The sequence below is a fragment of the Dipodomys merriami genome, unplaced genomic scaffold (genome assembly GCF_024711535.1).
Source record: "Dipodomys merriami isolate MVZ:Mamm:240054 unplaced genomic scaffold, mDipMer1.0.p SCAF_98, whole genome shotgun sequence".
Taxonomy (NCBI): Eukaryota; Metazoa; Chordata; class Mammalia; order Rodentia; family Heteromyidae; genus Dipodomys; species Dipodomys merriami.
The window spans coordinates 2,217,726-2,245,715 of NW_027206601.1; the positions used below are offsets into that span (position 1 = coordinate 2,217,726).

General features: G+C 48.0%; 1 protein-coding gene across 6 annotated transcripts in view; it reads right to left on the minus strand.

Moving 5' to 3' along the window:
• Positions 1-5,363: 5,363 nt before the first annotated feature.
• Positions 5,364-27,990, minus strand: part of Ogdh (oxoglutarate dehydrogenase) — a 110,367-nt gene continuing 87,740 nt past the window's right edge. For all 6 annotated transcript variants that reach the window (XM_070014553.1, XM_070014554.1, XM_070014556.1 and 3 more), the window contains 18 exons: positions 24,523-24,677; positions 24,128-24,274; positions 23,447-23,537; positions 22,710-22,889; positions 20,331-20,459; positions 18,507-18,686; positions 17,862-18,014; positions 16,790-16,892; positions 16,377-16,505; positions 15,927-16,077; positions 15,563-15,690; positions 15,295-15,473; positions 14,491-14,562; positions 13,845-13,973; positions 12,057-12,129; positions 6,763-6,926; positions 6,455-6,609; positions 5,364-6,374 (listed from right to left, as the gene is read on the minus strand). In XM_070014553.1, the coding sequence (XP_069870654.1) occupies positions 6,254-6,374; positions 6,455-6,609; positions 6,763-6,926; positions 12,057-12,129; positions 13,845-13,973; positions 14,491-14,562; positions 15,295-15,473; positions 15,563-15,690; positions 15,927-16,077; positions 16,377-16,505; positions 16,790-16,892; positions 17,862-18,014; positions 18,507-18,686; positions 20,331-20,459; positions 22,710-22,889; positions 23,447-23,537; positions 24,128-24,274; positions 24,523-24,677 (2,439 nt within the window). In that variant the 3' untranslated portion in view covers positions 5,364-6,253. The remainder of the gene's footprint in view (positions 6,375-6,454; positions 6,610-6,762; positions 6,927-12,056; positions 12,130-13,844; positions 13,974-14,490; positions 14,563-15,294; positions 15,474-15,562; positions 15,691-15,926; positions 16,078-16,376; positions 16,506-16,789; positions 16,893-17,861; positions 18,015-18,506; positions 18,687-20,330; positions 20,460-22,709; positions 22,890-23,446; positions 23,538-24,127; positions 24,275-24,522; positions 24,678-27,990) is intronic.

Below are 27,990 nucleotides of genomic sequence, written 5' to 3' on the forward strand. Positions count from 1 at the left end.
CGACTGGACCCAAAATAAATAAATAAATAAAAAATAAAAATTAAAATTAAAAAAGTCTCAGACTTTCTTGCCCAAATTGGCTTCAAAGTGTAATCTTCAAACCTCAGCCTCCAGAGAGCCATCAGCACTCAGCTGCATAACTATTTTAAAATAGCAAAATTAAAGTATGATTCAACTGAAATACTAATGTATTATTTGAAGAGTTTTTGTTTTATTTTGTTTTTTGTTTTTTTGGTCAGTAGTGGGACCTGAACTCTGGGTTCAGCTCTTCAGCTCAAGCCTAGCACTCTACCACTTGAGCCACAGAGCCAGTTCTGGCTTTTTCTGCTTATGTGTGCTGAGGCATCGAACCCAGGGCCTCATGCATGCAAGGCAAGCACTCTACCACTGAGCACCTTCTCAGCCCTTAAAGAGTTTTAATTATGTCATCACAAAAGTAATACAAGTTCAGCTGGGTGCTGATCTCAATCTCTGAAGATTGTGGTTTGAAGCCAGCCTGGGCAGACAAATCTGAGACACACTTATCTTAACTAGCAAAAAGCCAGAAGTGGAAATGTGGAGTGAGTACCATTATTGAGTGAGTTCAAGCCCCAGTAGTTGCATATGTATTAATACATGGCCATTGAAGAAAATATTATATAAGATAAAGTGTACTACAACTGCCAGCTTTTTTTTGTGTGTGGGGGTAAGATGCCTCTCCTGGTGTACTATCTCAGGGCCTGGGCACTATCCCTGAGCATTTTGCCCAAGACCAGCACTCTTGAGCCACACTTGAGCACACTTGAGCCACAGCTTAGCTTCAGGCTTTTTGGTGGTTACTTGGAGATAAGAGTCTCATGGAGCTAGGCGCGGTGGCTCACGCCTGTAATCCTAGCTACTCAGGAGGCAGAGATCTGAGGAACGAGGTTCAAAGCCAGCCTGGGCAGGAAAATCCGTGAAACTCTTACCTCCAATAAACCACCAGAAAACCAGAAGTGGCACTGTAGCTCAAGTGGTAGAGCGCTAGCCTTGAACTGAAGCCCTGAGGGACAGTGCTCAGGCCCAGAGTTCAAGCCCATGACACACACACACACACACACACACACACACACACACACACACACACACACACACACACACACACACACACACACACACACACACACACACACACACACACACACGAAGTCTCATGGACTTACCTGCCCAGGCCAGCTTTGAAGTACAATCCTCAGATCTTAGCCTCCTGAGCAGCTAGGATTACAAACATGAGCCACTGGGACTTGAACTGCCTTTTGTTGTTGTTGTTGTTGGTTGTGAGCTTTAACTCAGGGCATAGGCAGTGTCCCTTTTCGCTCAAGGCTAGTACTCTACCACTTTGAGCCATAGTGCACTTCTGGTTTTCTGGTGGTTAATTGGAGACAAGAGTCTCACAGACTTTCCTGCCAGGCCTGGCTTCAAACTACAATCCTCACCTCTCAGCCTCCTGAGTAGCTAGGATTGCAAGCATAAACCACCAACATCTGGCATGCTCCTATATTGAATGTATTTTTCTTTTGGCATTCATGAGTCCTGTCCCATTAACCCTACAACCTGCTGCCTGAGTTTCCACAGTGAAAATGGGTGGCACCAACACCCATGCACTCCCTGGGTCACTCGTTCCTCCCTTTGCTTTTCTCTCCATCCACTCTTGTCTGCACCTAGTCATTATGCTCCTGGTTTATGTGGCCACACTGTGGACATCATCTCCATTAGCTTCTAAATCTCTGAAGACCTGAGTCAGGCAACCTGGCCCCACCTTCAAGGCAAGGACAGACATTAGCTGCCCTCCATGAGCAACTGACTGCTCCCCAGATGAAATGAGTTTCTCTCAGGGCTGCCCCTTCTAGCCACTAGGACCTCCATGTGTAAGGCCCACCTGACCTGGCTCTGGTCCATCCTAGGCACTCAGTGCATGCTGGCTTGGACTTAATTGATGAAGGCAGTAGAAGGGAAAGCAAGCAGAACCTACACAACTCACCCAGCTCAGTTCCTACAAATGCCTGGAAATCACACCTGGGACAGATCACCAGCAATACACCATGGTATTGAGACAAACACTGGCTTTATTATCTGCTGTTTTCCTTTCTGACCACTGGCTTCAGGAGAGCCCTTGGTCTGTGGGCCATGGGCTGACTGCTATTTAGATGATGCAGGCTAGACAGAGATCATCGGGTCTCTTTTGCTGGCTTTACCAGACTCCACTAAGTGGAGATGCCCCTCCTACCCCCACTAAGCTGTCCCTGAGCCCAGGTTCTCCACCCATGTTGGGCTGAATGGTGGCCCTGAAGATGTCATCACATCCCAATGCCCAGAACAGTGACTATCACCTAAGTGGCCAACAATGTGACCAATGAAGCATCGGATTGTGAGTGTGGCTCCTGGAGTATGGGAAGGAAGCTGAGAGGCCACTGGAAGTCAGGGCATGCCTCCTCCATACCTCCAGATCATGTTAGCCCAATGCCTGGGGAGCACGTCACCACTCCCCCTCCAAATATGTAGGCTGAAGCCGTGCTAGTGTCAGATGGTCTGCATGAACACATATGTATGTGTTGTGTTGCCTTGTCTGGTCTCCCAGTTACTCTACTTAGTATATCTTCCCATTACCTAATGTCTGTAGCATTTCCCAAAGTCAGGGACAGCTGGGCAGTGGCTCCTGCCTGTAATTCTAGCTACTCAGAAGGTTGAGATCTGAGGATAGTGGTTTGAAGCCAGCTTGGGCTGGGAATTCGGTGAAACTTATCTCCAATTAACCACCAGAAAACCAGAAGTGACTCTGAGGCTCAAAGTGGTAGGATGCTAGCCTTGAGCCAAAAAGCTCAGGGACAGTGCCCAGGCCAAGTTCAAGCCCTGTGACTGACAACAGAAGAAAGCTGATCTGGGCAGAAAAGTCTAATTAACCAGCAATAAAACCAGAGGTAGAGGTATGGCTCCAGTGAGTTCCAGCCTTGAGTGAAAAAAAAAGACAAGAACTCAAGGCCCTGAGTTTAAGCCCCAGTACACAACACACCACACACAATGACTAACCAGTGAGTTTGGCATATCAGAGTACCTAAGGTTCTACAGAATGCAAATGTGACAAGTCCTAAGTGGCTACTATAAGGATATTGGGTGGGGCGCTGGTGGCTCACACCTGTAGCTTTACTCAGGAGGCTGAGGTCTGAGGATTGAAGTTCAAAGCCAGACTGGAAAGGAAAGTTGGTGAAACTCTTTTTTTTTTGGGTCCAGTCGTGGGGCCTGAACTCTGGGCCTGGGTGCTGTCCCTCAGCTCTTCAGCTCAAGGCTAGCGCTCTACCACTTGAGCCACAGCGCCACTTCCGGCTTTTTTCTTTTTGCTTATATGGTGCTGAGGAATCGAACCCAGGGCCTCAGGCTTGCAAGGCAAGCGCTCTACCACTGAGCCACCTTCCCAGCCCTGGTGAAACTCTTATCTCCAATAAACCACCAGAAAACCAGAAGTGGCACTGTGGTTCAAATGGTAGAGAGCTGAGGGACAGTGTCCAGGCCAAGTTCAAGCCCAGGACTGAATTAAAAAGAAAAAAGAGGGGCTGGGAAGGTGGCTCAGTGGTTAGAGCGCTTGCCTTGCATGCCTGAGGCCCTGGGTTCGATTCCTCAGCACCACATAAGCAAAAAAAAAAAAAAAAAAAAAAAAAAAAAAAGCCGCAAGTGGCGCTGTGGCTCAAGTGGTAGAGCGCTAGCCTTGAGCTGAAGAGCTGAGGGACAGCACCCAGGCCCAGAGTTCAGGCCCCACGACCGGACTCAAAAAAAAAAAAGAAAAAAGAAAAAAAGGATAATGGCCAACAAAGCAAGGAGCAGGGTCACCATCTTTCTGCTGCAGAGCCATGATGAACAAGGTCAGCACACACTTCTAAGAAGCCAGGTTCCAGGTTCTAGAGGAGCCAGCACTGTTTCACGGCTTGAAGAGGTTACTATGGGCAAAGGGGCCAGTTCTGTGTTGGGGGCTAGGAGAGAGGGTTGCTATAACTTCCAGCAATTGTGTTGAGGAACTTTGCGTGAATGGCTGGCTCTCTGAAGAGCCACATGCAGGGAAGACATGCTGGGTGGTAAGGGAGTGGGAGAGGCACTGAAGGAGCCCTTGAGGGCTTTGGAAAACCAAGATAGGACCTGTGGTTTAGGGGACCGTGGTATTGTACCCTGAAGGGAAGGAGCCTAGGGTAACCAGCAGACACAAGGTTAGAGTCCTCTTCCCTTTCCCCACACTGCTGGCTTCTGTACACATCCTGCCTGTTTGTGTATGCAACAGTAAAAGCTGGCTTACCAGGCTGAGGCCAGTTCCTGGTGATGGTGACGCAGTGAGGCACCTTCCCAACTCCAGGGCAGTTCAGTGAGCTCTCACTCACTGCCCCCCCCCCCCCCCCCACAGTGGACCATAGTGGTGTGTGAGTGTGGTGACTGCAGGCAGATGCACAGGAGTGCTCTACCCTTTGCAGTTCTGGGTGTGAGGGTAGGTCTTACCACCCCAGGACCTGCCCTGGCTGGCACTGGTTGCCAGTTGTGTAATAAGAAAACCCTCAAGCCTTGCTATATTGGAGATAGGGGGAAGGGCAGGGGGAGTGGAAATAGAAAGCTTCCAAAGGTGTTAATGGCATGAGTACTGGCAGGTATGTGACTGAAGTCCTACCCCCAGAAGGCCAGCACTTGACTCAATATGAGCTAAAAATAGTGGGCCCCTGGTGTGGCCAACGGGCCTGTGCTGGTTATAGAGTCTCATCTCCAGGTTGGATGAGTTGTTTGGAGGGACAATAGCCAGTAACTGTCATTAAAACAAGCCTATTAGGATTGGGTGCAGAGGTTCATGCCTATAATTCTAGCTACTTGGGAGGCAACCATCTAGGGAGTGTGGCTGGAAGCCAGTGAAAGACCTCATTTCAACCAATAAAAATGCTGAGTGCTATGATATACACCTGCCATCTCAGTTACTCAGAATTGCAGACAAGGCTGCTGGGGCATAAATGGGACATCCTATTAAAAAAACAATGAAAGCAAAAAGGGCTGGGGTATTGCTCAAATGTCAGAGTGCCTGCTTAGCAAGGGATGAAACCCTGAGTTCACACTGTAGTATTGCAAAAAACTTCCAAACCCACCAGGCATGCTAGCTCAAATATGGATGGGCAGAGTGCAGAACACCCTTCCTAGAGGAATGGTTGCAAGGATGTGAAGCAAACTTAGCCACAGGCTGCATGCAAGCGTAATCTGCTTATGATGACGTGAGGGTGTAGAAGGATGTGGGGTGATCTGTGTGGCAGGGTGGGGAGGGGATGGCTGAGCCTAGCTGAGCCCGTTATCTGGGGAGAAGTCGGAAACACAGAGTGACAGCACACAAGTCATGGATAACTTAGTTTATGGGTCAAGCCAATGCAATGCAAAGTTATTTTTTTTTCTTTTTTTATCCAAAATAAATAAATCAGATCTGTCCCTGTGAAGGTCAAAGTGAGGGATGAAGGGCAGCTGGCCCCTTGGCCTACCCTGCCTCACCTACCCTTCTCCTGTTTCTGACCTGCTTTGGCACAGCAAAGAGGATGCATCAAAAGTCTCCATTGCGCTCAAAGGAACAGCAGAAAGTTGGGGGGAAGGCGGCTGGGGGACTAGAGGAGGTGAGGAGTCAGAAGGACCACAAGGGACAGCCAGTGCCCCAGCTGTGGAATCCAAGGGAGCTTTTGTGCTCCACATAGAGCCAACAGGCTCCAGGGGCTGAGTAGCCCCGGTGGGATGGGTAGGGCACCCTGACCACACACAAACCAGGACCTTCACATGGCAGAAGAGAAGGCCGAGACCTGTCTTCCTCCACATCCCCCAGCTGAGGCCCACCCTGCTAGCTCGATGAAGCTACTCCTAGTCCTGGATCTGTGCCTTGCTGGGTGACAAGGATGAGCACCAGGCAGCCACGAGGCTCTGCTCCTGCCTCAGAGGATCACAAGATGAAGGGCGGTGGCCAGAGCTGATCTTTCCCAAGTTGTCTTGCAGAGGTTCCTGCTCCTCAAGGCCTGCCTTCATGAAAGCTGCTCAGCCTGACACAAATCAGACAGGCTGGCAGCATCTGGCCTGGGGCGCAACCAAGCAAGGGGACAAGAGCCTGATTGCTATGAGCAGGGGACAATGTGAGGCATAGCGAGGGGCAGAGGGTGGGCAGCGCCGAGGCACTATTCTTTAGTTGAGAAGCAAAGGGCATCATGGGCATGGGGGCAGACCATGGCCTGAGTAACCCCAGGAGCATCTAAGTGAATTTCTTGAAGGCGTTCAGGTCGAAGGCTGTGTCCAGGAAGCGCTGCAGCTCTGTCAGGTGGGTTTTCTTGTTGCCAGTTGCTGGAGCAGCTGCTGGGTCTCGGCCAGCATACCTGAGATAGGAGGGGGCGGTCAGTGAGTGGGCTACCTGCTCCCGTCCAGCATACCTACTTGGTAGGGACAGAGGCCTTACCATACGGGCCTGGCACGGTCAATGGTGGTCCGGAGTCTGGGTTTCACATAGTCATAGTAGCCTTGGTTCTTGTGTTCCTCCTGGCACCAGGCTAGCTCAGCATTGGAGTACTTCTGTGCTTCCTTTAGCAGGAGGTCAAATGGGAATGGTGACAGCTGGAGAGAGCAGGAGTCAGGTCAATGAAAGCTGAGCAAGGGGAGACTGGTATTCTCAAAAAGGCAGTATTGACAGTAATTCTGCCAAGATACTAGAGGTTCAACAGCCTTAGGAGGGATTCCACACAGAGAGGCTATGCCATGGGCCCTCACCTGCTCAATCCTTGTGATGGCCACCTGCTCCTCCATACCCCTGGCTTTGCGTTCACGGGTAAGGTCATAGTACACCTTGCCAGTGCAGAAGAGGAGCCTCTCGACCTTGTCTGGGTTCTGAGCGGCAGGGCCATTTTCTGGGATCACACGTTGAAAATGGGTTCCTACAAGAGAATCCCCATGTTTAGGCTGGTTCTCTCTTCATGCTCTGCTGCACTGCTGCTGTGTGTTAACTGGGACCATTTGTTGCCCAGGGCATGTGGGTTTCAAGGGTTAGAGCAAGCTCAGCTCTCATCTGCCTCTGAAGTCACTAATGCCAAGAACACTTTTTCTTTTTCCCTCCTTTTTTTTTTTGGTGCTAGTCCTGGGACTTAAACTCAAGGTCTAGGTGCTGTCCTTGAGCTTTTCTGCTCAAGGTTAGTGGCCAAGGGCACTTTATTATTATTTTTGGTCAGTTGTGGGGCTTGAACTCTGGGCCTGGGCACTGTTCCTCAGCTCTTCAGCTCAAGGCTAGCACTCTACCACTGGAGCCACAGCACCACTTCTGGCTTTTTTTTTTAAATGCTTATATGGTGCTAAGGAATTGAACCCAGGGCCTCCTGCATGCAAGGCAAACACTCTATCACTGAGCCACCTCCCCAGCCAGCCTAGGGCACTTTAAAAAGCACATAAAAGCTAGGTGTTGGTGGCTCACATCAGTTATCCTAGCTACTTAGGAGGCTGAGATCTGAAGATTGTGGTTTGAAGCCAGCCTGGGCAGAAAAGTCCCTGTAAGGATCATATCTCCAATTAACCAACAGAAAATCAGAGGTGGTGCTGTGGCTCAAAGTGGTAGAGCACTAGCCTTAAGAAGAAAAAAACTGGGACAGTGCTAAGGCTCTAAGTTGTTCAAGGCCCAGTACAAAAAAAAAAACAAAACAAGACAAAACAAAACCACACATAATACACAGGAGATAGGGCAAGACCAGGATAGAGCAGGTTATTCTGTTAACAGTCCACTGCAGACTTTAGGAACAACTAATTATGTCAAAACATAGCTACTCCACTCATACTCCTCATGAATTTACAGGTGGCTCACACTTGTAATCCTATACTCAGAAGGCTGAGATCTTGGTTCAAAGGCAGCCCAGGCAAGGAAAGTCCGTCAAACTCATCTCCAATTAACCACCAGAAAACTGGAAGTGGCGCTGTGGCTCAAGTGGTAAGAGCGCTTGACTTGAGCTGAAGAGCTGAGGGACAGAGCCCAGGCTCAGAGTTCTAGCCCTAGGACCAACAAACAAAACAAAACAAAAAACCTCCAAAACCTTTAAACTGGAGGACTCACTGTAATAGAGAGTATTAAGATAGATGTCCATGATAACAATGGGATCAATGCCAACATAAGGGGCTTATTTGATGAAAATTCAAATCTCAGTATGATGAAAATCACAGATGAAAACCATAGCAAGAATAACAATGATGAAAAAGTGCAATCTGTTCCTCTAAGGTCCACAATAAATCTAGAATGTTCACTCTTGTAGTACCAGAAGTACTACCAGGAAAGAAAAAAGAAACAGAATGACCTCTGTTCACAGACAACAGGATCTCATAATTAGAAAATTCTGAGCACTGCACTTAGAATTACAAATGCAGCAAAGTAGCAGGATGCAAAAAGCAGTGTACAAGTCAGATGCAACTAGACACCAGCAATGGAAAATCTGAAATTAAGAAAATGATTCCAGGGGCTGGGAAGGTGGCTCAGTGGTAGAGTGCTTGCCTTGCATGCCTGGAGCCCTGGGTTTGATTCATCAGCACCACATAAGCAAAAAAGCCGGAAGTGGTGCTGTGGCACTAGTGGTAGAGCGCTAGCCTTGAGCTGAAGAGCTGAGGGACAGGGCCCAGGCCCAGAGTTCAGGCCCCACGACTGGACCCCCCCCCCAAAAAAAAAAAAAAAAAAGAAAAAAAGAAAAAGAAAAAGAAAATGATTCCGAAGCTGAGTACAAGTGGATGATGCCTGTAATACTAGCTGCTCAGAAGACTGAGATCTGAGGATTTCAGCTCAAAACCAGCTGGGGTAGTCCCTGAAACTCTCCAATTAACCATCAAAAAGCCAGAAGTAGCCAGGTGCCAGTGGCTCATGCCTGTAATCCTAGTTAAGGAGGCTGAGATCTGAGGATCACGGTTCAAAGCCAGCCTGGGCAGAAAAGTCTGTGAGACTCTTATCTCCAATAAACCACTAGAAAACCAGAAGTGGCGCTGTGGCTCAAGCGGTAGAGTGCTCACCTTGAGCTGACGAGCACAGGGACAGCACCCAAGCCCAGAGTTCTTCTCCTCCCCCCCCAAAAAAAAGCAGGAAGTGCAAGTGTGGCTCAAGTGAGCAAAAAAGCTCAGGGAACACACCAAGGCTCCAAGTTCAAGCCCTAAGAACACTAGACACACACAGACACACATGATTCAATTAAAAAAAACAAACAAACCTTAAGAAATACCACCAAGGTAAATAAAGTAAAAATCACTGGAGGCTGGGTGGCTCATGTCTGTAATCCTAGCTACTCGGGAGACTATGATCTGAGGACTGTGGTTTGAAACCAGCCTGGGAAGAAAAGTCCCTGTGAAACTCTTATATCCAATTAACCACTCAAAAACCAGAAGTTATACTATGGCTCAAAATGGTAGAGCACTATTCTTGAGCAAAAGCACTCAGGGCAGTGCCCAGGCTGAGTTAAAGCCCCACAACCAACAACAACAAGAAGTAATAATAAAATCACCAGAATCAGTTTCTAATTTTGTAACCTATAACAAAGTTACAGTAACAAAAACAAGTGTCATTCATATAGAGACAGATAGATTAACAGCATAGAGAGCTCCGGAGTAAGCTTTCACATCTGGCTTGTTGTCCACCAGAGAAGCAAGGCATTCAATGGGAAAATACAGCCTTTCTGAAAAACAGTGCTGAAAAACTGGAAACCTCTATACAAGAGAGATTTTAGGACCTTAACATCATTTTACAAAAATTAATTCAAGCCAGGCGCTGGTGGCTCATGCCTGTAATCCTAGCTACTCAAAAGGCTGAAATCTGAGGATCACGGTTCAAAGTCAGCCTGGGCAGGAAGGTCTGTGACCACCAGAAAACGGGAAGTGGTGTTGTGGCTCAAGTGGTAGAGTGCTAGTCTTGAGCTGAAGAGCTGAGGGACAGCGCCCAGGCCCAGAGTTCAGGCCCAGGTCTGACCAAAAAAAAAAAAAAAGGCAGAAAGCTATGACTGTTGAGTATCATGGCCCTATAAGACATTATGTTAAATGAAATAACTCTGGGCTTGGGCGCTGTCCCTGAGCGCTTCAGCTCAAGGCTAGTGCTCTACCACTTGAGCCACAGTGCCACTTCCGGTTTTCTGGTGATTAATTGGAGATAAGAGTCTCACAGAGACTTTCCAGCCTGGACTGGTTTTTAATCTCGATCCTCACACCTCAGCCTCTGAGTAGGTAGGATTACAGGCGTGAGCCACTAGTACCCAGCTAGCATCACTACTTTTTTTTTTTTTTAAAGAACTGTATTATTTTTTGTCTTTTCTCTTTTGGTACTGAGGATCAAACCCAGGATGTTGCACTTGCTAGGCAAGTGCTTTGCCACTGAGCTACTTCCCAGCCCAGCATTACTATTTTTTTTTTTTCTTTTGTCGGTCGTGGGGCTTGAACTCTGGGCCTGGGCGCTGTCCCTCAGCTCTTCAGCTCAAGGCGAGCGCTCTACCACTTGAGCAACAGCGCCACTTCCGGTTTTCTGGTGGTTTATTGGAGATAGGAGTCTCACGGTCTCTCCTGCCCGGGCTGGCTTTGAACCGTGATCCTCAGATCTCAGCCTCCTGAGTAGCTAGGATTACAGGCGTGAGCCACCAGCGCCCGGCAGCATTACTACTTTTTAAAATCCAAAATCTGAAAACTTTTTTGTTTTTTGCTAGTTCTGGGGCTTGAACTCTGGGCCTGGGTGCTGTCCCTGAGATCCTTTTGCTCAAGGCTAGTACTCTTACTACTTGAGCCACAGTGCTACTTCCAGCTTTTTCTGTGATTAACTGGAGATAACAGTCTTACAGACTTTGATGCCTGGGCTGGCCTCAAACTGTAATCCTCAGATTTCAGTCTTCTTAGTAGCTAGGATTATAGGTGTAAGCCACTGGCACCTGGCTCTGAAAACGTTTATTTTTTATTTTCTGCCAGTCCTGGGGCTTGAACTCAGGGCCTAGACACTCGAGGTTAGTACTCTATCACTTGAGTCACAGCGCCACTTCTGGCTTTTTCTGTGTATGTGATACTGAGGAATCAAACCCAGGGTTTCATATATGCTAGGCAAGCACTCTACCACTAAGCCACATTCCCAGCCCTCTGAAAACTTTTTGAGTGTTGATATGCTACTTAAAAAAAAAACATTTGACTTTATGAAATGTAAGTGAATTTTGTGTTTAGACTTGGGTTCCATCTGAGATATCTTTCTCTCTCACACACACACTTGGGTTCCATTTCAGATTTCACACACACACACACACACACACACACACACACACACACACACACGCACGCACGCACGCACACACACACACACACACACACACACACACACACGCAGATATTCCAAAACCTGCAAGAAAAATAACCCTTGTCATTTAAAACATTTCTGGGCCCAAGTGTCTCAGAAAGGACAGTCAGCTCTACTGTATGATTGTACTTAGAAGTAGAATGCTTCTAAGTAGGTTGCTTTGTATATGAGTGTGTATGCATGTGTCTGCATATGTGTGTAGGGGTCAGTGGAAGGAGTCCTAGAGATGGATGCTGAACTATATGCATACATTTTAGGATGAACTACATACTAAAAAAATGGTGAAGATGATAGATTTTGTATTCACAGACACATACGGAAAATAAACATGGGAGGAAGTGGTCAGCATGGCTGTGCCAGCACTTGCTTGTCACCATGGGACATGCACATGGGAATCTCAAGCCACAGTGTCCCTTCACAGCAGTACAGTTGTGTTACGTGGAGGTCCTGCCTCCTAATGTCTTTTCCTCTGTTCTGAGCTTGAGGTAAGCTGCTGTCACATTTGGCCAGGGCTGACTAGGGCAGCAACCCCACCTTGTAACTTGAGACTCAAGTGTCTCTAACATAATCCTGAAGGTATTCAGACTAAAGGCAACAGTCCACAGATCTTTTACCCATGACCTACAATTTGGCAAAAGCCATAAATACAAGCCCTATAAGCAAGCCCTCAGAGCTGTAAAGAGGCCCCAAATTCTGGTCCTCCCAGCAAATGCTCCTCCCCCAAACCTACCTGGAAGCATCTCATCAAAGTTGGTTCTGGCCTCAGGGTGGCGCAGGAGGGATTTGGGAGTGAAGATGATTAACTGAAAGACAGAATTTTTGTGTGTGTGTGTGCTGGCCCTGAGGCTTGAACTCAGGGCCTAGGCACTGTCCTGGAGTTCCTTTTGCTCAAGGCTAGTGTTGAGTCACTTGAGCCACAAGTCCACTTCTGGCTTTTTTAGTGATTAATTGGATGAGAGGTTCACAGACTTTCTTGAACTTTCAAACCGCGATTTTTAGATCTCAGCCTGAGCCAATGTCAGTTAGCTTGAAAGACAGACTATTATGCCCATGGATCTTCATGATAGGGAATTGCAGGGTGGGGTTTACAATGGAGATGTGGCTCAAGTGGTAGAGCTCCTGCCTAAAAAGCACAAAAGGCCTGGTGTCCAAACTCCAGTACCACCAAAGGAAATCTAGAGGGATGATAAAAAACAAGGGCCACTCAACAAGAAGGGAGGCAAGCCTCTCCCTGGTAGCTTCTGAGCAACTGCTAGGTGGTCTTAAACACACATACCCTCAGCCTGTCTAAGGCTGTGACAAGGTCCAACACCAGGGCTATCCTGTCATGGGTGATGATGTGAATCTGCAGGCTGCCAGGGACACAGCTGCAAGCTTCAGCCATGTACCCACTGCTAGTAGTGAACAGAGCTCTTCCAGCTGGGAAGGTGGCTCAGTGGTACAGTGCTTGCCTTGCATGCCTGAGGCCCTGGGTTCGATTCCTCAGCACCACATAAACAGAAAAAGCTGGAAGTGGCGCTGTGGCTCAAGCTGTAGAGGGCTCGCCTTGAGCTGAAGAGCTGAGGGACAAGCGCCTAGGCCCAGAGTTCAGGTCCAGTCCACGACCGGCATAAAAAAAAAAAAAAAAAAAAAAAGAGCTCTTCCATACTGTCTTACTGTTTTTTTTTTTGGTCAGTCATGGGGGCTGAACTCTGGGCCTGGGCACTGTCCCTCAGCAGTTCAGCTCAAGGCTAGCACTCTACTCTTGAGCCACAGCGCCACTACCAGCTTTTTTCTGCTTATGTAGTACTGAGGAATTGAACCCAGGACCTCATGCATGTGAGGCAAGCACTCTACCACTGAGCCAATTTCTCAGCCCAATCTGTCCTACTCTTGGACCACTTTTTTTTTTTTTTGGTCATGGGGCTTGAACTCTAGGCTTGGGTGCTGTCCTTGTGCTCTTCAGCTCAAGGCGCGTGCTCTACTGCTTGAGCCACAGTGCCACTTCCGGTTTTTCAGTGGTTTATTGGAGATAAGAGTCTCTCAGACTTTCCTGCCCGGGCTGGCTTTGAATCTCGATCCTCAGATCTCAGCCTCCTGAGTAGCTAGGATTATAGGCATAAGCCACCTGTGCCCGGCCTCTTTGACCACTTTTTCCACTTGCCTCCTACCCAATTTCTACTTATCCTTCAACACCTAGCTCAGAAGTTGCTTTTGGGACCCCCTTCTCTGCCTTGGCCCTGGCCAGGGCTTACCTCTCTTCTAGACTGCAGCTTACACACCTGTTCTCCCCATAATGCTCAGTCGCATGGGAGGACTGGGCTATAGGGCAAGAACACAGTTCTCCAGTATTAGCAGTCAAGGGAGTCCAGGTCCTATACACCACATCCTGTTCATAGCCTCCCTCAGGGGTCAGCTACTCTAAAGTAGGTGGCACTGGGGTGAGGGGATGGGAGGCTTCTTGGTGCCAATACAGCAAGGTGGGACCCCAGGTCATTTTGAGGCCAGATCTGGTCAAGGTAGGGAGACTACTACTGACCGGCTTCCGGAAGGGCAGCAGGATCTGCCGTCGTAGCACGTGGAAGAAGTTGCCAGGAGTGGAGCAGTTGACAACAATCCAGTTGCAGTCATATAGCTGATTGATATCAAAGTTGGCTTCTTGCAGGTCCTGCAAGTGCAGAAGGGTAGGGCCAGAGGCCAGGTGGCAGCACTGAGCACACTGCCATATAGAGGTGAGGGCTTCAGGAAGTTCCACCCTCCAAGAGTGGAAGAAGCAGCTGGTATTTGTATTTCAAGTCTTAACCCTTCTAAAATACAAAGCTACAATCTGGCAGGGAATTGATAGCATTTTTAGGAATTGCCTAAAGCCAATTCTCATTTTAGATACTGAGTCCCAATAGTTTTCTTCCATCCTTTAAAATGCCCAGGAGATCTCTCCTTCATAGTATTTGCCTGAACCAGAAAACCAGCCACAGGACAGAAACAGCAAGAAGCAAATAGAAACAATCCTCTACTTTTATATTCTGGGTCCTGAGGAAGTCTTTCATTTCAAGGAGATCAGTGGGTGTGGGCTACCCTGGTCTACAGAGGAAGGGCCAGCAGATATTTGACTTCTCAGGACATCTAGATGGACCACCTCCTCAGGGTCCCAAGCACAGCTAGGCAATAGGGTCTGCTCTACTTACTGGTAGGACATCTGGGTCATCATTGCACATCTGCAGGAATCGCTCTGGACGGGCTGAGGAGTGTTCTGGACCCTGGAAGCAAACATACACAAAGGATTTAGTTTGGCAAGCCCGGTGCCAGTGGTGCATGCCTGTAATCCTAGCTACTCAGAAGGCTGACATCTGAGGATCGCAGTTCAAAGCCAGCCCAGGCAAGATAGTCCGTGAAACTCTTGTTTCCAATAAACCAATAGAAAACCGGAAGGGGGGCTGGGAAGGTGGCTCAGTAGTAGAGTCCTTGCCTCGCATGCATGAGGCTCTGGGTTCGATTTCTCAGTACCACATAAATAGAAAAAGCTGGAAGTGGTGCTGTGGCTCAAGTGGTATACTGCTAGCCTTGAGCTGAAGAGCTGAGGGACAGCACCTAGGCCCAGAGTTCAAGCCCCACGACCAACAAAAACAAAAACAAAAAAATTAATAAAAAGAATTTAGTTTGGGAACTCTCATACAATGCCCTCTGCTGCTTCTGCTGGAGCTGTTCTCTAGTTTGCTTTTTTTCTGATTTTTCTTCCTATGATGTCATTCATTTAATTGCTCCCCTCCTCAACAACAAAGGGCAGGACAGGCAGAGCAGGGAAGTGAGGGAGCCCATATTCTTGGGATGCCTGAGGTCTGCATGAATACCACTTGCTATTTATCCAAGGATAGGCATGCAAGTGCCATCCAGATGGGTAGGAGGCACCATCAGAACCCTCAGGATTTGGGGCAGGGTTTCTAGGCTCTGGGTCTTTTTGGGGGTGAGGGCAGGGGAGGGCAGGAGCTCACCATGCCCTCCATGCCGTGAGGGAGCAGCAGCACAATGCCATTCTGTCGCACCCACTTGGCCTGTCCTGGGCAGATGAACTGGTCAATGATGCACTGGGCCATGTTGTTGAAGTCACCAAATTGGGCCTCCCAGAGGACCAAGGCATTTGGGCTAGCCATGGCAAAGCCCAGCTCAAAGCCTATGAAAGATAGAAGAGAAAGGAAGTCATCCAGGAGACTAGGGGCAGAAGACAGTGGCAGGAGTGGGTGGGTTGGGGTGGGCACTCACCCAGCACACCGTATTCAGACAATGAGCTGTTGCACACAGTGTAGGGGGCCTGATTGGGCCAAAGGTGGTTCATGGGGATGCAGGTTCTCTTGTCCACATTCTGGTCATGGAGCACATGGTGCCGGTGGCTGAGGCAGAACAGGATAAACAGGAATGCAGATCTCTCAGCAAACTGCTGAGGATCTCTTGGCAAGTAGCAAAAGGTCATGGCAACAACCAGGCTTCCTGCCAGATGTGGGCTGAGCCTGCCCCGTGCTTAACAGGGTATTTACAGTCAGGAGAAGGGTACAACTTGACTAGACAGATACTGGGAACTCCCCACTCTTGCATCTCTGATTCTGAGGGTGAAAAACCTGAATGTTACCTGAAGGTGCCCCGCTCCACATCCTGGCCACTCAGCCGGACATGGATGCCCTCCTTCAGTAGTGAGCCAAATGCCATATACTCTGCCAGGGCCCAGTCCACAGTCCGGTTTGTCACTAGATCCTTTCGAGTTTTCAAGATCCGGCTTAGTCCTGCAGAGAAATGGAATGATCACCCAGCTACTTCATTTCCTATGCTCCAGCAACACTCTTGGCACTCTGGAGTTTCTGATTAATATAAAGTAGTGATCTCTCAGTTTTTAAACTCAGGGCTTGGGCACTGTACTTGAACTTCTTCTGCTCAAGTTTAGCACTCTGTCACTTGAGCCACAACATCTTGCTGAAGGCTGATTGTAGGAGGTGGGCCCACTACTACATCTGGTGGGCTGGGCAGGGGAGTCATCACATGGCACGGGCTGGGCCACCATTCCTGTGGGCAAGCCTAGGGTTACCTCCATGGATGGTGAAGTTCTCCACAGGCACAGAGCTGGCCACATTCCCAATGTGGGCTAGAACGTCCTCCTCCAGGCCGGTGGAGGGGCAGGACATGCTCCTGGGCTGTCCATCCAGAGTGAAGAAGCCTACAACAGCAAGGACAAGGTGAGGCATGCCACCTGATTTGGAAGGAACATTTAGGAACCTCACTGTCATAAACCTAACTTTGGGGAGATCCAGAGTGAGAGACGATGCAACCTGAACCGGACTCCCTTTGAGCACCTGGGGATGACCAAGCTTTACTGAAATGGTACACCATGAGCATGGAGGGGGCAGTGGGAGTTTTTTTTTTTTTTTTTTCCTGGGAAGAGGGTTCATGGTTCCATCAGATTCACAAAGGAATCTATCTGTGGTTTGTCTCCTTGCTTACCAGGCCAGGGGGAATCAAGCCAGTGCTTGATGTGCAGGATCTTCTCATCTTTGGATCTGGTGAATGCTTCCTCACAGATCTTATCGTACTTGGAGATCTCCTCCTGGGGGTAGAGTACACACACAATGGATTAGTTTGGCACACCCTGCTGTGCAGGCTTACCATACCTCTGGGCTCCCTCAGCCTTGCAGGCCTCCCATGCTCATCCACATGCATAGCACAGCTTTTCTAAGACTGGGAGAAGCCTACAACTTTCTGTTCTTTTCATACAAGACAGCACAGAGTCAGAGTTCAACTCTCACATTCTTTCCTAAGAACTGGTACAGTTCTTGCCAAGTGTGGTGGCTCACCTAGGAGGTTGAAATCTGAAGATTGCAGTTCAAAGCCAGACTGGACAAGAAAGTCTGTGATCCTCTAATTCCAATCAACCGCCAAAAGAAACAAAGAAAAAACCAGACCTGGTGCAGTCTCAAAGTTGCCATGTGCCATGGAGGATTAGGCTCCAGAGTTGCACTTCCCGCAGCTGTTTCCATTTAATACATACTACCTAAATGGGCTTTTCTCCTCATCTAGTCAGGACTTCTGATGCAGGTCACATGAGCCCTTTACCAATCTGGACCCTTTACTCACCTCTCACCTCCACAAGACGGGCCAAGTAAGAAATGTACTGGCCAGGCGCTGGCTCATGACTGTAATCCTAGCTCTCAGGAGACTGAGATCTGAGGATGTGAGGATCCTGCTTGGGCAGGAAAGTCTGTGAGATTCTTATTCTCCACTATACTACCAAAACATCTGGAAGTGGAACTGTGGCTCAAGTGATAGGGTGTTAGCCTTGAGCAAAAGAAGCTCAGGGACACTGCTTATGCCCTGAGTTCAAGATCCAGGACTGGCACAAAAAAAAAAAAAAAAAAAAGAAAAAGAAAAAGAAATTTACTGCATAGCCATACCCAGAATACTCCAAAAACACTGCTTTAAGGTCAACCTCCTTTAAAGCATTTTGATGACTTTCACTTGGGTCTTATTGTGAGGATTGGGTGACTTTGGCCTCCCCAGCTCTGCAGCCAGGACAAACCTCATATTCAGGCTGGTTGACCACACCCTGTGACACCAGCAGCTCTGCATACTTCTGTAGCACAGGCTTCTGCTTGCGGATCTGCTTGTACATGAGTGGCTGTGTAAACATGGGCTCGTCCATTTCATTGTGGCCATTGCGCCGGTAACATACCTGGTCAGAGCAGAGCAGTAAGAGATAGGTGAGAGATCACAACTGGCCCTAAAGAAGAAACACAGGTGAGGGCCTTGCCTTATCTTGTCTATATAATGCCAACATGCCCATGTCTGTGCTGCCTCAGTTTATTTCCTCTAGAATTAAGTTCCTGTCTCCTTCCATTATGCAACAGGGTAGTTTTACCAGAGGAAAGTGATTTAGGAATGTGAACCACTGACAATACAGTCCATGGCAGGACCAGAGGAGCCCATGAATGGCTCTCTTCACCCATACAGCTCCTGGCTGGGGAGTATTCAGGGTGGGCTTGGCTGAAACACTCTGGAGCTGGAGGGTTCTCTAGTGAGGCATGGTTCTTAGAAAGCTCCAAGGTGGCTCTGGTGCCAAGGGTGGGGCACACACATGGGGTGTATATGTGTGTGTGTGTGTGTGGGAAGGGGGGTGTAGTTGGTCAGGTGTTCTGCCTGGAGACACACTCCCTGGAATACGCACCAGATCAACAACCACGTCCTTGTGGAAGGTGCTTCTCCACTCTGCCGCCACCTTGCACACATACATGACGGCCTCTGGGTCATCTGCGTTCACATGGAAAATGGGGGCATTCACTACGCGGGCCACATCAGTAGGGTAAGGAGAGGAGCGGGCCATCCGAGGGTCTGTGGTAAAGCCTATCTGTAAGAAACATACGGCTTGATGAGAGGGTGCCTAGACTGGCTGGCCTAGGGCCCTATGGGTCGTAGACAGTGCTAGACATGGTTGTACTTCCTGTTTGGCTACTCTGAGTATGTGTCCCAAATGGCCATTTAGACTTCTTAAAACTTAAAAGTTTTGTTTTTGTTTTTTTCTATTTTGACAAAAAAGTTTGTGTATGTTTAAAACAGAATTTGGAGAGGCAATAAAAAAAATTAAAGTTACTGATAATTCTATAGAGTATAGTATAAACATTTTGACATTTTTCTTTCCATACTTCTAGCTTTTTGCTGGTTAACTGGGGAGACGAGGCTCATAGATTTTCCTGCCTGAGCTGGCTTCAAACTGTGATCCTAAGATCTCAGCCTCCTGAGCAGCTAGGATCACAGGCATGAACCATCCATTATCCACACCAGGTCTGATTAACCTTATATGGTAATATTGAGCATCTACGGCTTTCATTCAAAAGATTTCTTTTTTTTTTGTAGGTCGTGGGGCTTAAACTCTGGGCCTGGGCGCTGTCCCTCAGCTCTTCAGCTCAAGGCGAGCACTCTACCACTTGAGCTACAGCGCCACTTCCGGTTTTCTGGTGGTTTATTGGAGATAGGAGTCTCACGGTCTCTCCTGCCCGGGCTGGCTTTGAACCGCGATCCTCAGATCTCAAGCCTCCTGAGTAGCTAGGATTACAGGCGTGAGCCACCAGCACCCGGCCAAAAAACAAAATCTTAAACAGAAAGATACCATATAATCCAGTAATTCTACTTCTACATATATATCCCAGAAAAGTAAGAAATGTATGTACATACAAATGAGCCCCTTTGGATTATATGTATTAAATCAATGTGTATGAAGTGCTTGGAGGTCTGGCTCACAACAGGCATTTAGTAAATCTTTTTTTTTTTTTGGTGCTAGTACAGGGTGGAGTTTGAACTCAGGGCTTAGGTACTACTATCTCTGAACTTTTGTGTACAAGGCTAGCACTCTAGCAACAGTTCTACTTATGGACTTTTTGGTGATTAACTGAAGATAAAGAGAATCATGACTTTCCTGCCCAGGCTGGCTTTGAACCTCGATCCTCAGTTCTTAGTCTCCTAAGTAGCTAGGATCAGCCACCCGCCTGGCTAAGTGGCAGCTTTTACCATGGATGGACATATTCTTTGTTTTCTGTTGGTCATGAGGTTTGAACTCAGGGTCTGGGTGCTGTTCCTGAACTTTTTCGCTCAAGGCTGACATCCTACCACTTGAGCTACAGAGCTCCCACACTATTGGCTTTTGGTGGTTAACTGAAGATGAGAGTCCCACAAACCTTCCTGCCTGAGCTAGCTTTGAACTGAGATCTTCAGATCTCAGCTTCAAGTAGCTAGGATTACTCAGGGCCTGGGATCTGTCTCTGAGCCCCTCTGGGCTCAAGGCTAGCACTCTACCACTTGAGTCACAGCAGTGTTACTTCTAGCCTTTTCTCTCTATGTGGTACCAAGGAATCGAACCCAGGGCTTCACAGATGCTAGGCAAGCACTAAGCTACATTCCCAGCCCCAACAACAGATATATTTTTATAATCACAAAACAGTGAATGATGTAAATGACCAGAATACTCAGGAGGGTGACCCACTGCTTTGGGAGTTACCTGGTTGTTGACGACTACATGGACGGTGCCATGGGTTGTGTAAGACGGCAGGTCGCTGAGGTGGAAGGTCTCATATACGATACCCTGGCCAGCAAAGGCAGCATCTCCATGCAGGAGGATGGACATTACCTGCAAAGGAGATCCCAAATCGAACACATCTGGACCTCTATGTCCAACGAGGAAGTAAAGATATAGGTTATATTTTGCTTTTCAAAAATTATTAGTTTACATTCCCATCAGCAGTATAGTAGGGCTCCTTTTTTCTCCACATTTCCACCTGAATTGTCTGAATTCAGAATACTAGCCAGTTTAAAACTGGAGTAAGATGGTATCTCAATCTATTACTCTTATATTTATTAGGTGACATTCTTCTCCAAGAACTCCAACCCCAACTGGTTTGTATTAATATGTGCTTGTCTTTAATTAGGTTGTACATAACAGATCAACACCACCATTTCTGATGCTCTTGTTCCTGCTGGCTCCAGCATGTTCTGGGTGGCCTATTGTTCAGGTACCTCCCTGCTTTGTGGTACAGCAGCACTGAAGCTCATTGTGCTGTTCTGCTTGGCTCTGGGTCCTCCAGTGGCTGCTACCTGATATAGAATATCCTCAGTGATAGATTCTGATGGGGTATGCACATGCGTATGCAGGTGCGTGCACACACACATACAGCTTATTTTGAATTCTGTGTTTATATATATATATACACAGTTCGTACTGATACCTCTAAATTCCAACTCAATACTTTTTTCTAAGCTTCCTCCCTCCCACCTATCTTCTCTTCCTGATACATGCAATATTTACCTATTTGCTCAGTGAGCCCTGCTCCTTGGATGTCATCTATGCTTCTACCAACCCCATGCACTAGTCAATAGTCTCCAGAGAAACAGAGCCAGTGGGTTTAGGGGTGGGCAGGGTACAGCCTAACTTTAAGTTGGCATGTCCAAACTCTATAGGGCAGGGTAGGCTGAAAACCCAAGGAGGAGCTGAAGATGCAGTTTGAGTGACAGCCAAGCACCTGCAGAATCTGTTTGAGAACCCCAGTCTTCTTTGCAGGTTTTGATTTATGAAGTTGAGGAGCATGTGTTGTGGAGGGTCATGTCCTTCAAAGTCCACTAACTGAAATGTGGATCTCATCTAAAAATGACTCCACATAAACATCTAGATAGATGTCTGGCCGACAAGGTGACCTAAGCTGTTACCTTCTGCCCTCTCATGCTGTGACTCATTACTGACTTGTACTCCTAAGTTCCTATCACCATCCTGGTGTCTGCACCAGGCAAAGTCCTCCTTGCCAGGAAGGGAGGGTCCATGATCTGCTTTCTACAGAGAAAAATCTAAATTTTCTGAATATCCCGATTTTGGTGGACATAGAGGATGCTCACAAGTCAGAAAAGGGACAAATTGTGTAGTTTGCACAGGGACTCAGCTTTGCTATAGAGCTTGAACTCTGGGCTTAGGCACTGTCCCTGCATTCTTCAGCTCAAGGAGAGTGCTCTACCACTTGAGCCACAGCACCACTTCCTGTTTTCTAGTGGTTTATTGGAGATAAGAGTCTCATGGAGGGCTGGGAAGATGGCTCAGTGGTAGAGCGCTTGCCTTGCATGCCTGAGGCCCTGGGTTCGATTCCTCAGCACCACATAAGCAAAATGAAAAAAGCCGGAAGTGGTGCTATGGCTCAAGTGGTAGAGTGCTAGCCTTGAGCTGAAGAGCTGAGGGACAGTGCCCAGGCCCAGAGTTCAGGCCCCACGACTGGACCAAAAAAAAAAAAGAGTCTCATGGACTTTTGTGGCCTGGGCTGGCTTTGAACTGTGATCCTCAGATCTCAGCCTCCTGAGTAGTTAGGATTACAGGCGTGAGCCACTGGCGCCTGGCTTCTTTTTTCTTTTTTTGTCAGTCATGGGGCTTGAACTCCCTGAGCTTTTTCACTCAAGGCTAGCACTCTACAATTTTGAGCCACAGCACTACTTATAGTTTTCTGGTGGTTAATTGGAAATATGAGTCTCAGACTTTCTTGCCCTGGCTGGTTTCGAACTACAGTCCTCAGAACTCAGTCTTCTGAGTAGCTAGGATTATAGGCGTGAGCTACCTGTACCTAGGCTTTCTCCTCTTTTTTCCAGTGAACATGTCTTTGACAATTAATTAAGACTCTATCCACCAATAGCATGATACAAATCTACCTAGTTGGATGATTTCAATCTAGAGGAAGCCTGTCTGTAAGCAGGATTGATCTGCTCTTTTAAATTGTCTTTCAATATTTTTAAACAGCAGAAATAAATCTACAACATGCTCAGGGCATTGAGCCTCAGTAGAGTAGAGAGCTCTGTGTTGAATTCTGGGCTGAAGGGACTATTCCTCCATGCTGTGTGGGGACCTCACCTTTTTCCCTTCAGTGTCCCCACAGTAGAACTGCTCAGCTTTGGTCTTGCCCATCACCACAGGGTCAGCAGCCTCCAGGTGGGAAGGGTTTGCCACCAGGGACAGGGTGATGTTCCTGTCGGTCACACGGTTGATCCTACGGTGATACATGCCCAGGTGGTACTTCATGTCCCCGGAGCCCTGATGGTGCAAACAAAAAATCTGATGGGGCTGGGAAGTTGGCTCAGTGGTAGAACGCTTGTCTTGCATGCATGAGGCCCTGGGTTCGATTCCTCAGCACCACATAAGCAGGAAAAAAAAAGCTGGAAGTGGCGCTGTGTCTCAAGTGGTAGAGTGCGAGCCTTGAGCTGAAGAGCTGAGGGACAGCATCCAGGCCCAGAGTTCAGGCCCCACGACCAGACCAAAAAAAAAAAAAATCTGATGGTGGCCAGGAGATGCTCAGTTTCCCACAATAACCCTTCAGATGGGATTTCTACTTCCAAGGCTCACTCTAGAAGGATGGCATAGCCTTTTCTCAAGATCATCCAACCTAGCACAAGGAGAGGGGGGGGCTCCTTCCCCCACCAGGAAGAAAAGGAGACTGCTGGGTAGGGAAGTTTGGCCACGCCAGAGATAAAGACAAATTAAAGTTTGGAAGAGCCAAGCATCTGCTAGGACATTCTGAGAAAGCAGTGTAGTCAGGGACCTCGTGTAGGTGAGGCAACCACACTAGGTATGTCTCCATACAGAGACCTCACCTCATCAGCTGCCTCCAACTTTGAATCGAACTGACAGAAAATCTGCTCCAGCTCCTTCCTGATGACATTTGCAAGTACATTTAGCCGTCCCCTGGGAGGGATAGAAGGTCAGATAAGCAGAACTCCAGGTCATGGCTGTTCCCCCTGTCCCTCTTTCAGGACACTGCATCATCTTCATCTACAGCCCAACAATAGTTGTAACCAGGACCCATTTGGTGAGTGAGTCTCTGCCTAGTGGGGATTCAAGGCCACAAGCCATGGGTGGTAGAAATGGAGACGGGTGCAAAATGTTGCCAGCCCCTGGTGCCCCCTTTGCTTACCCTCAACATCAGAGTGGCCTTTCCTCCAACCAGGGTCCCACCCAAGGCACTGGAATTTATTTTTGAGACAAGGTCTTGCTATGTACGTAGCGCAGGCTATGCTGGAACTATGTAGCCCAGGCTATCCTCCCTAGTGTGGGATTGTAGGTGTGGATACCATGCCCAGCTGGGCTTTCAACTGTATAAAATTCAGTACAATGCTAAAAGCCAGTCTGAACTATATGTAGGCTGGCTTTGAAAATGACTCTGTAGTCGTTCTAACCCAGGCATGCCTGGAAACAAGACATGTCCCAGTGAGGCCCCAACTCTCTGGCACTGAAGAGGAACCCCACTCCTGTGCCTGCAACACGCCTGGCAGTACCTGTGTGGCATGCCCATGATCACATAGTCCACGCCATTCTCACTCGACTTGTCGATGATGGTCTTGAGGGCAGGGATCAGCACCTCACAGCCTTCCAGACCAAAGCGCTTCTCAGAGGACCACTTGCGCTGCAGGAACTCCTCAAACCTGGACAAGGAACCAAGCACCTTGAAGAGCAATGTCTCAAGAGCTAACCTGAACATCACCATTAGATGTTCCTAAATGACAAGAGGATACTCTGAAGACCAACTCTACTCACTTGGCCATCTGTATGCAGCTGTGGACAGCCCCATGGCCATCCACCCTGGCCGACAGGCCCATATTAGGCCCATAACCACAGACGAGCCATGGATCCCCTGGGAGTCTGTGCTCCACAGTCCCAGCTTGACTCATACCTGGTGGACCGCACAAGCCTTGCCAGCAGGGTCCGCTTCTCCTCATTGGTGAACTGCATGATCCCAGGGGTCTCGAACTTTTGCCGGATCCATTGGCATTGCTCCAAGTCGTTAATGAACATGAACTCCACCCCAATGTGCTGGCAATATGCCATCTGTACCCCCACAAGAGGACACACAGATCAATGGTGAACATGAGCCGCACCCCAATGTGCTTGCAACAGGCCATCTGTCTCCCACATATACATATTTTACCAAGCTTGGTTGGATGAATAGTGCTGACTCAGTCTATTCAGCCAAAAGGTTGAGGAGGAGCAGACTTCCTCCTCCAATGTCCTTGAGCTGGTGTGACTAAGAAAACAGGAATAAGAGTCGCATGGACTTTTCTGCTTAGGCTGGCTTTGAATTATAATCCTCAGATCTCAGCCTGCTGAGAAGTTAGGATTACAGGCATGAGCCACTGGCGCCTGGCTAAGACTTACATTTTTAACTTTAGTTTGGTAGTATTGAGTTGTTTTGGTTGGTCGTGGGGCTTGAACTCTGGGCCTGGGCACTGTCTCTCAGCTCTTCAGCTCAAGGCGAATGCTCTACCACTTGAGCCACAACACCACTTCCACTTTTCTGAGTGGTTTATTCGAGGTAAGACTTCTGTGCCTGGGCTGGCCTTGAACCACTATCCTCAGATCTCAGTCTCCTGAGTAGTTAGGATTACAGGCGAGAGCCACTGGCATCCAGCCAATATTGAGTTTTGAACTCATAGCCTTGTGCTTGCTAGGCAAGTGCTCCACCACTTGGCCATGACTCAGCTCCTCTGCTTTATTTTTGGATAGAAGAATCTTACAGTTTTGCCCCAGTCTGCCCTGAACTGTAATTCTATTTTTAGCTCTGGAGTATCTGGGATTACAGATGTGCACCAACATGCCCAGCTTCATTTCAATTTTCTTTTTCTTTTTGTCAGTCATGGGCCTTGTACTCAGGGCTTGGGCACTGTCCCTGAGCTAATTGAGCTCAAGGCTAGAACTCTACCATTTGAGCCACAACTCCACTTGTGGCTTTTTCTGTTTATGTGGTGCTGAGGAATCGAACCCAGGCAGCACTCTACCACTGCGCCACATTCCTAGACCTTAATTTCTATTTTCTAGTGGCTGACTCCTTTTGGATACTTCAGGCTTGAAGTATAACACACTGTGTGTATGACAAAGGACAGGTCTTGAACACATCAAACATGCTCCAAACCACAATCGTACACCAGAGTGGATAGGTTGGTAGCGAGCTAGATGGGGGTGTTTGCCCATGAGAGAGCCAGTTCTCTTGGGAAAAAAAATTAGAAAGAGAAAGGGTCTATAAACTATAGAAGCCCCAGGGATCCTGCCAGAAGTCCTTGCTAAGCTTTAGATCTCTATCTGTGTTTGCTGTTGTGGAGGCCCAGAATACAGGTATGAAAGGAAACTTAGAACTAGCACTGGAGCAGCAAAGGGAACAGGCCTTGATGTAGTTAACAGACTTTACAGAAACCCCTCTTGTTGTTTTCCTGACAGCCTCTGACACCCAAGCACTCAGAGCCCGAGAACTTGCTCAGTAGCTCCTTTTTTTTTTTTTGGTCAGCTCAAGGCTAGTGCTCTACCACTTGAACCACAGCGACACTTCCGGCTTTTTCTGTTAATATGGTGCTGAGGAATCGAACCCAGGGCTTCACGCATATGAGGCAAGCACTCTTATCACGGAACCACTTTCCCAGTCCAGTAGCTTCTTTCTGAGATTCCATTTGGTTTCCTCAACAGATGAGGAAACCAGCTGACACCGAGCAGTTAAAAGGACATGCCAGATTTGCCGCTGGGAGCCTGTTCTCTACAAGGTGAAGGGCCAAGGCTAACTTTGCTTGAATGCACAGAATATCAACACCACTCGTGTTCTTGGTTCAATGAAGGAAATCAACACAAAGAAAATATTGCTGGGAATGAACCTGGTATTTAAGATGGGTTGATTAATCCCCAAATGCTATTTCTTATTTTCTTTTTTTTTTCCTTTCTTTCTTTTTTTGGTCAGTAGTGGCTTGAACTCAGGGCCTAGATACTGTTCTTGAGGGTTTTTGTGCTCAAAGCTAGTGCTCTACTACTTTGAGCCACAGCTCTACTTCTGATTTTCCGATAGTTAATTGGAGATAAGTCTCACAAATTCTCTCATCTGGGCTGGCTTTGAATCGCAATCCTCAGATCTCAGTCTCCTAAGTAGCTAAGATTGTAGGTGTGAGCTGCTGGCCTCTAGCCCCCAAACCCTACTTCTTTTTTTTTTTCGGGTCCGGTTGTGGGGCCTGAACTCTGGGACTGGGTGCTGTCCCTCAGCTCTTCAGCTCAAGGCTAGCACTCTACCACTTGAGCCACAGCGCCACTTCTGGCTTATTTTTTTCTGCTTATGTGGTGCTGAGGAATCGAACTCAGGGCCTTAAGCATGCAAGGCGAGCGCTCTACCACTGAGTCACCTTCCCAGCCCCAAACCCTACTTCTTGATGATAACTGGGAACCTTTGGATTAGCCCTTGTCCCTGTCATAGCTGTCATTAATCCACTGCTGTGTCTCACTCTTCATACATGTAGGAACCCAATTTACTGACCAGCAGAAGAGCTTCTACAGACACCAGCCCCACAGAGGCTGTTAATACTAAGTGTCATGGAAGTCCAGTCTTCCCTGGATGTATGTGAGCTGACATCCAGTAAGTAGCTCCCTTATCCACTCCTTGTCAACCCTCCTCTCGGCCTGCTAATGAGAGGCGCTGGGGAAGGCAGATTCTTCCTTTGGTTGTTACCATTGCACAAGAGGTAGAAAACTGAATGGAAGCACCAAGGAGAGATGGTGACAAGATTATAGTTTATCATACAGACTTATACACCACTCTTGCAGTCAGGGTTCATCACTGACTTGGTGAGAGGATTAAATCCAATGTCCAGCCACGGTAGGAGTCCCCTTGCCTATCTGTTTGCCAGTGTGACTCAACCTGGACTGTTAGGTACATCAGATGCCATAGGTTCAGAATCTGTTAGCTCAGAATGCCACAGACAGCTAACACTGGTCGATGACCTCTCATTAAATCCATTCTTTCTGGAGTGGGTACTGCGGTTATCCTTATATAAACAAGGAAGCGGGCTGGGAAGGTGGCTCAATGGTAGGGCGCTTGCCTTGCATGTCTGAGGCCCTGGGTTGGATTCCTTAGCACCACATAAGCAAAAAGAAAAAAAGCCGGAAGTGGTGCTGTGGCTCAAGTGGTAGAGTGCTAGCCTTGAGCTGAAGAGCTGAGGTACAGCGCCCAGGCCCAGAGTTCAGGCCTCACGACCGGACCCCCCCCAAAAAACAAACAAACAAACAAACAAAAAAAAAACAAGGAAGCACAGGACCCTGGCACCAGACTCTCAGCCACTGCCTACGATATGTGTGAAGGAGTTCTCTGGCAGAATGAGTACTACCAAAAGAAGGA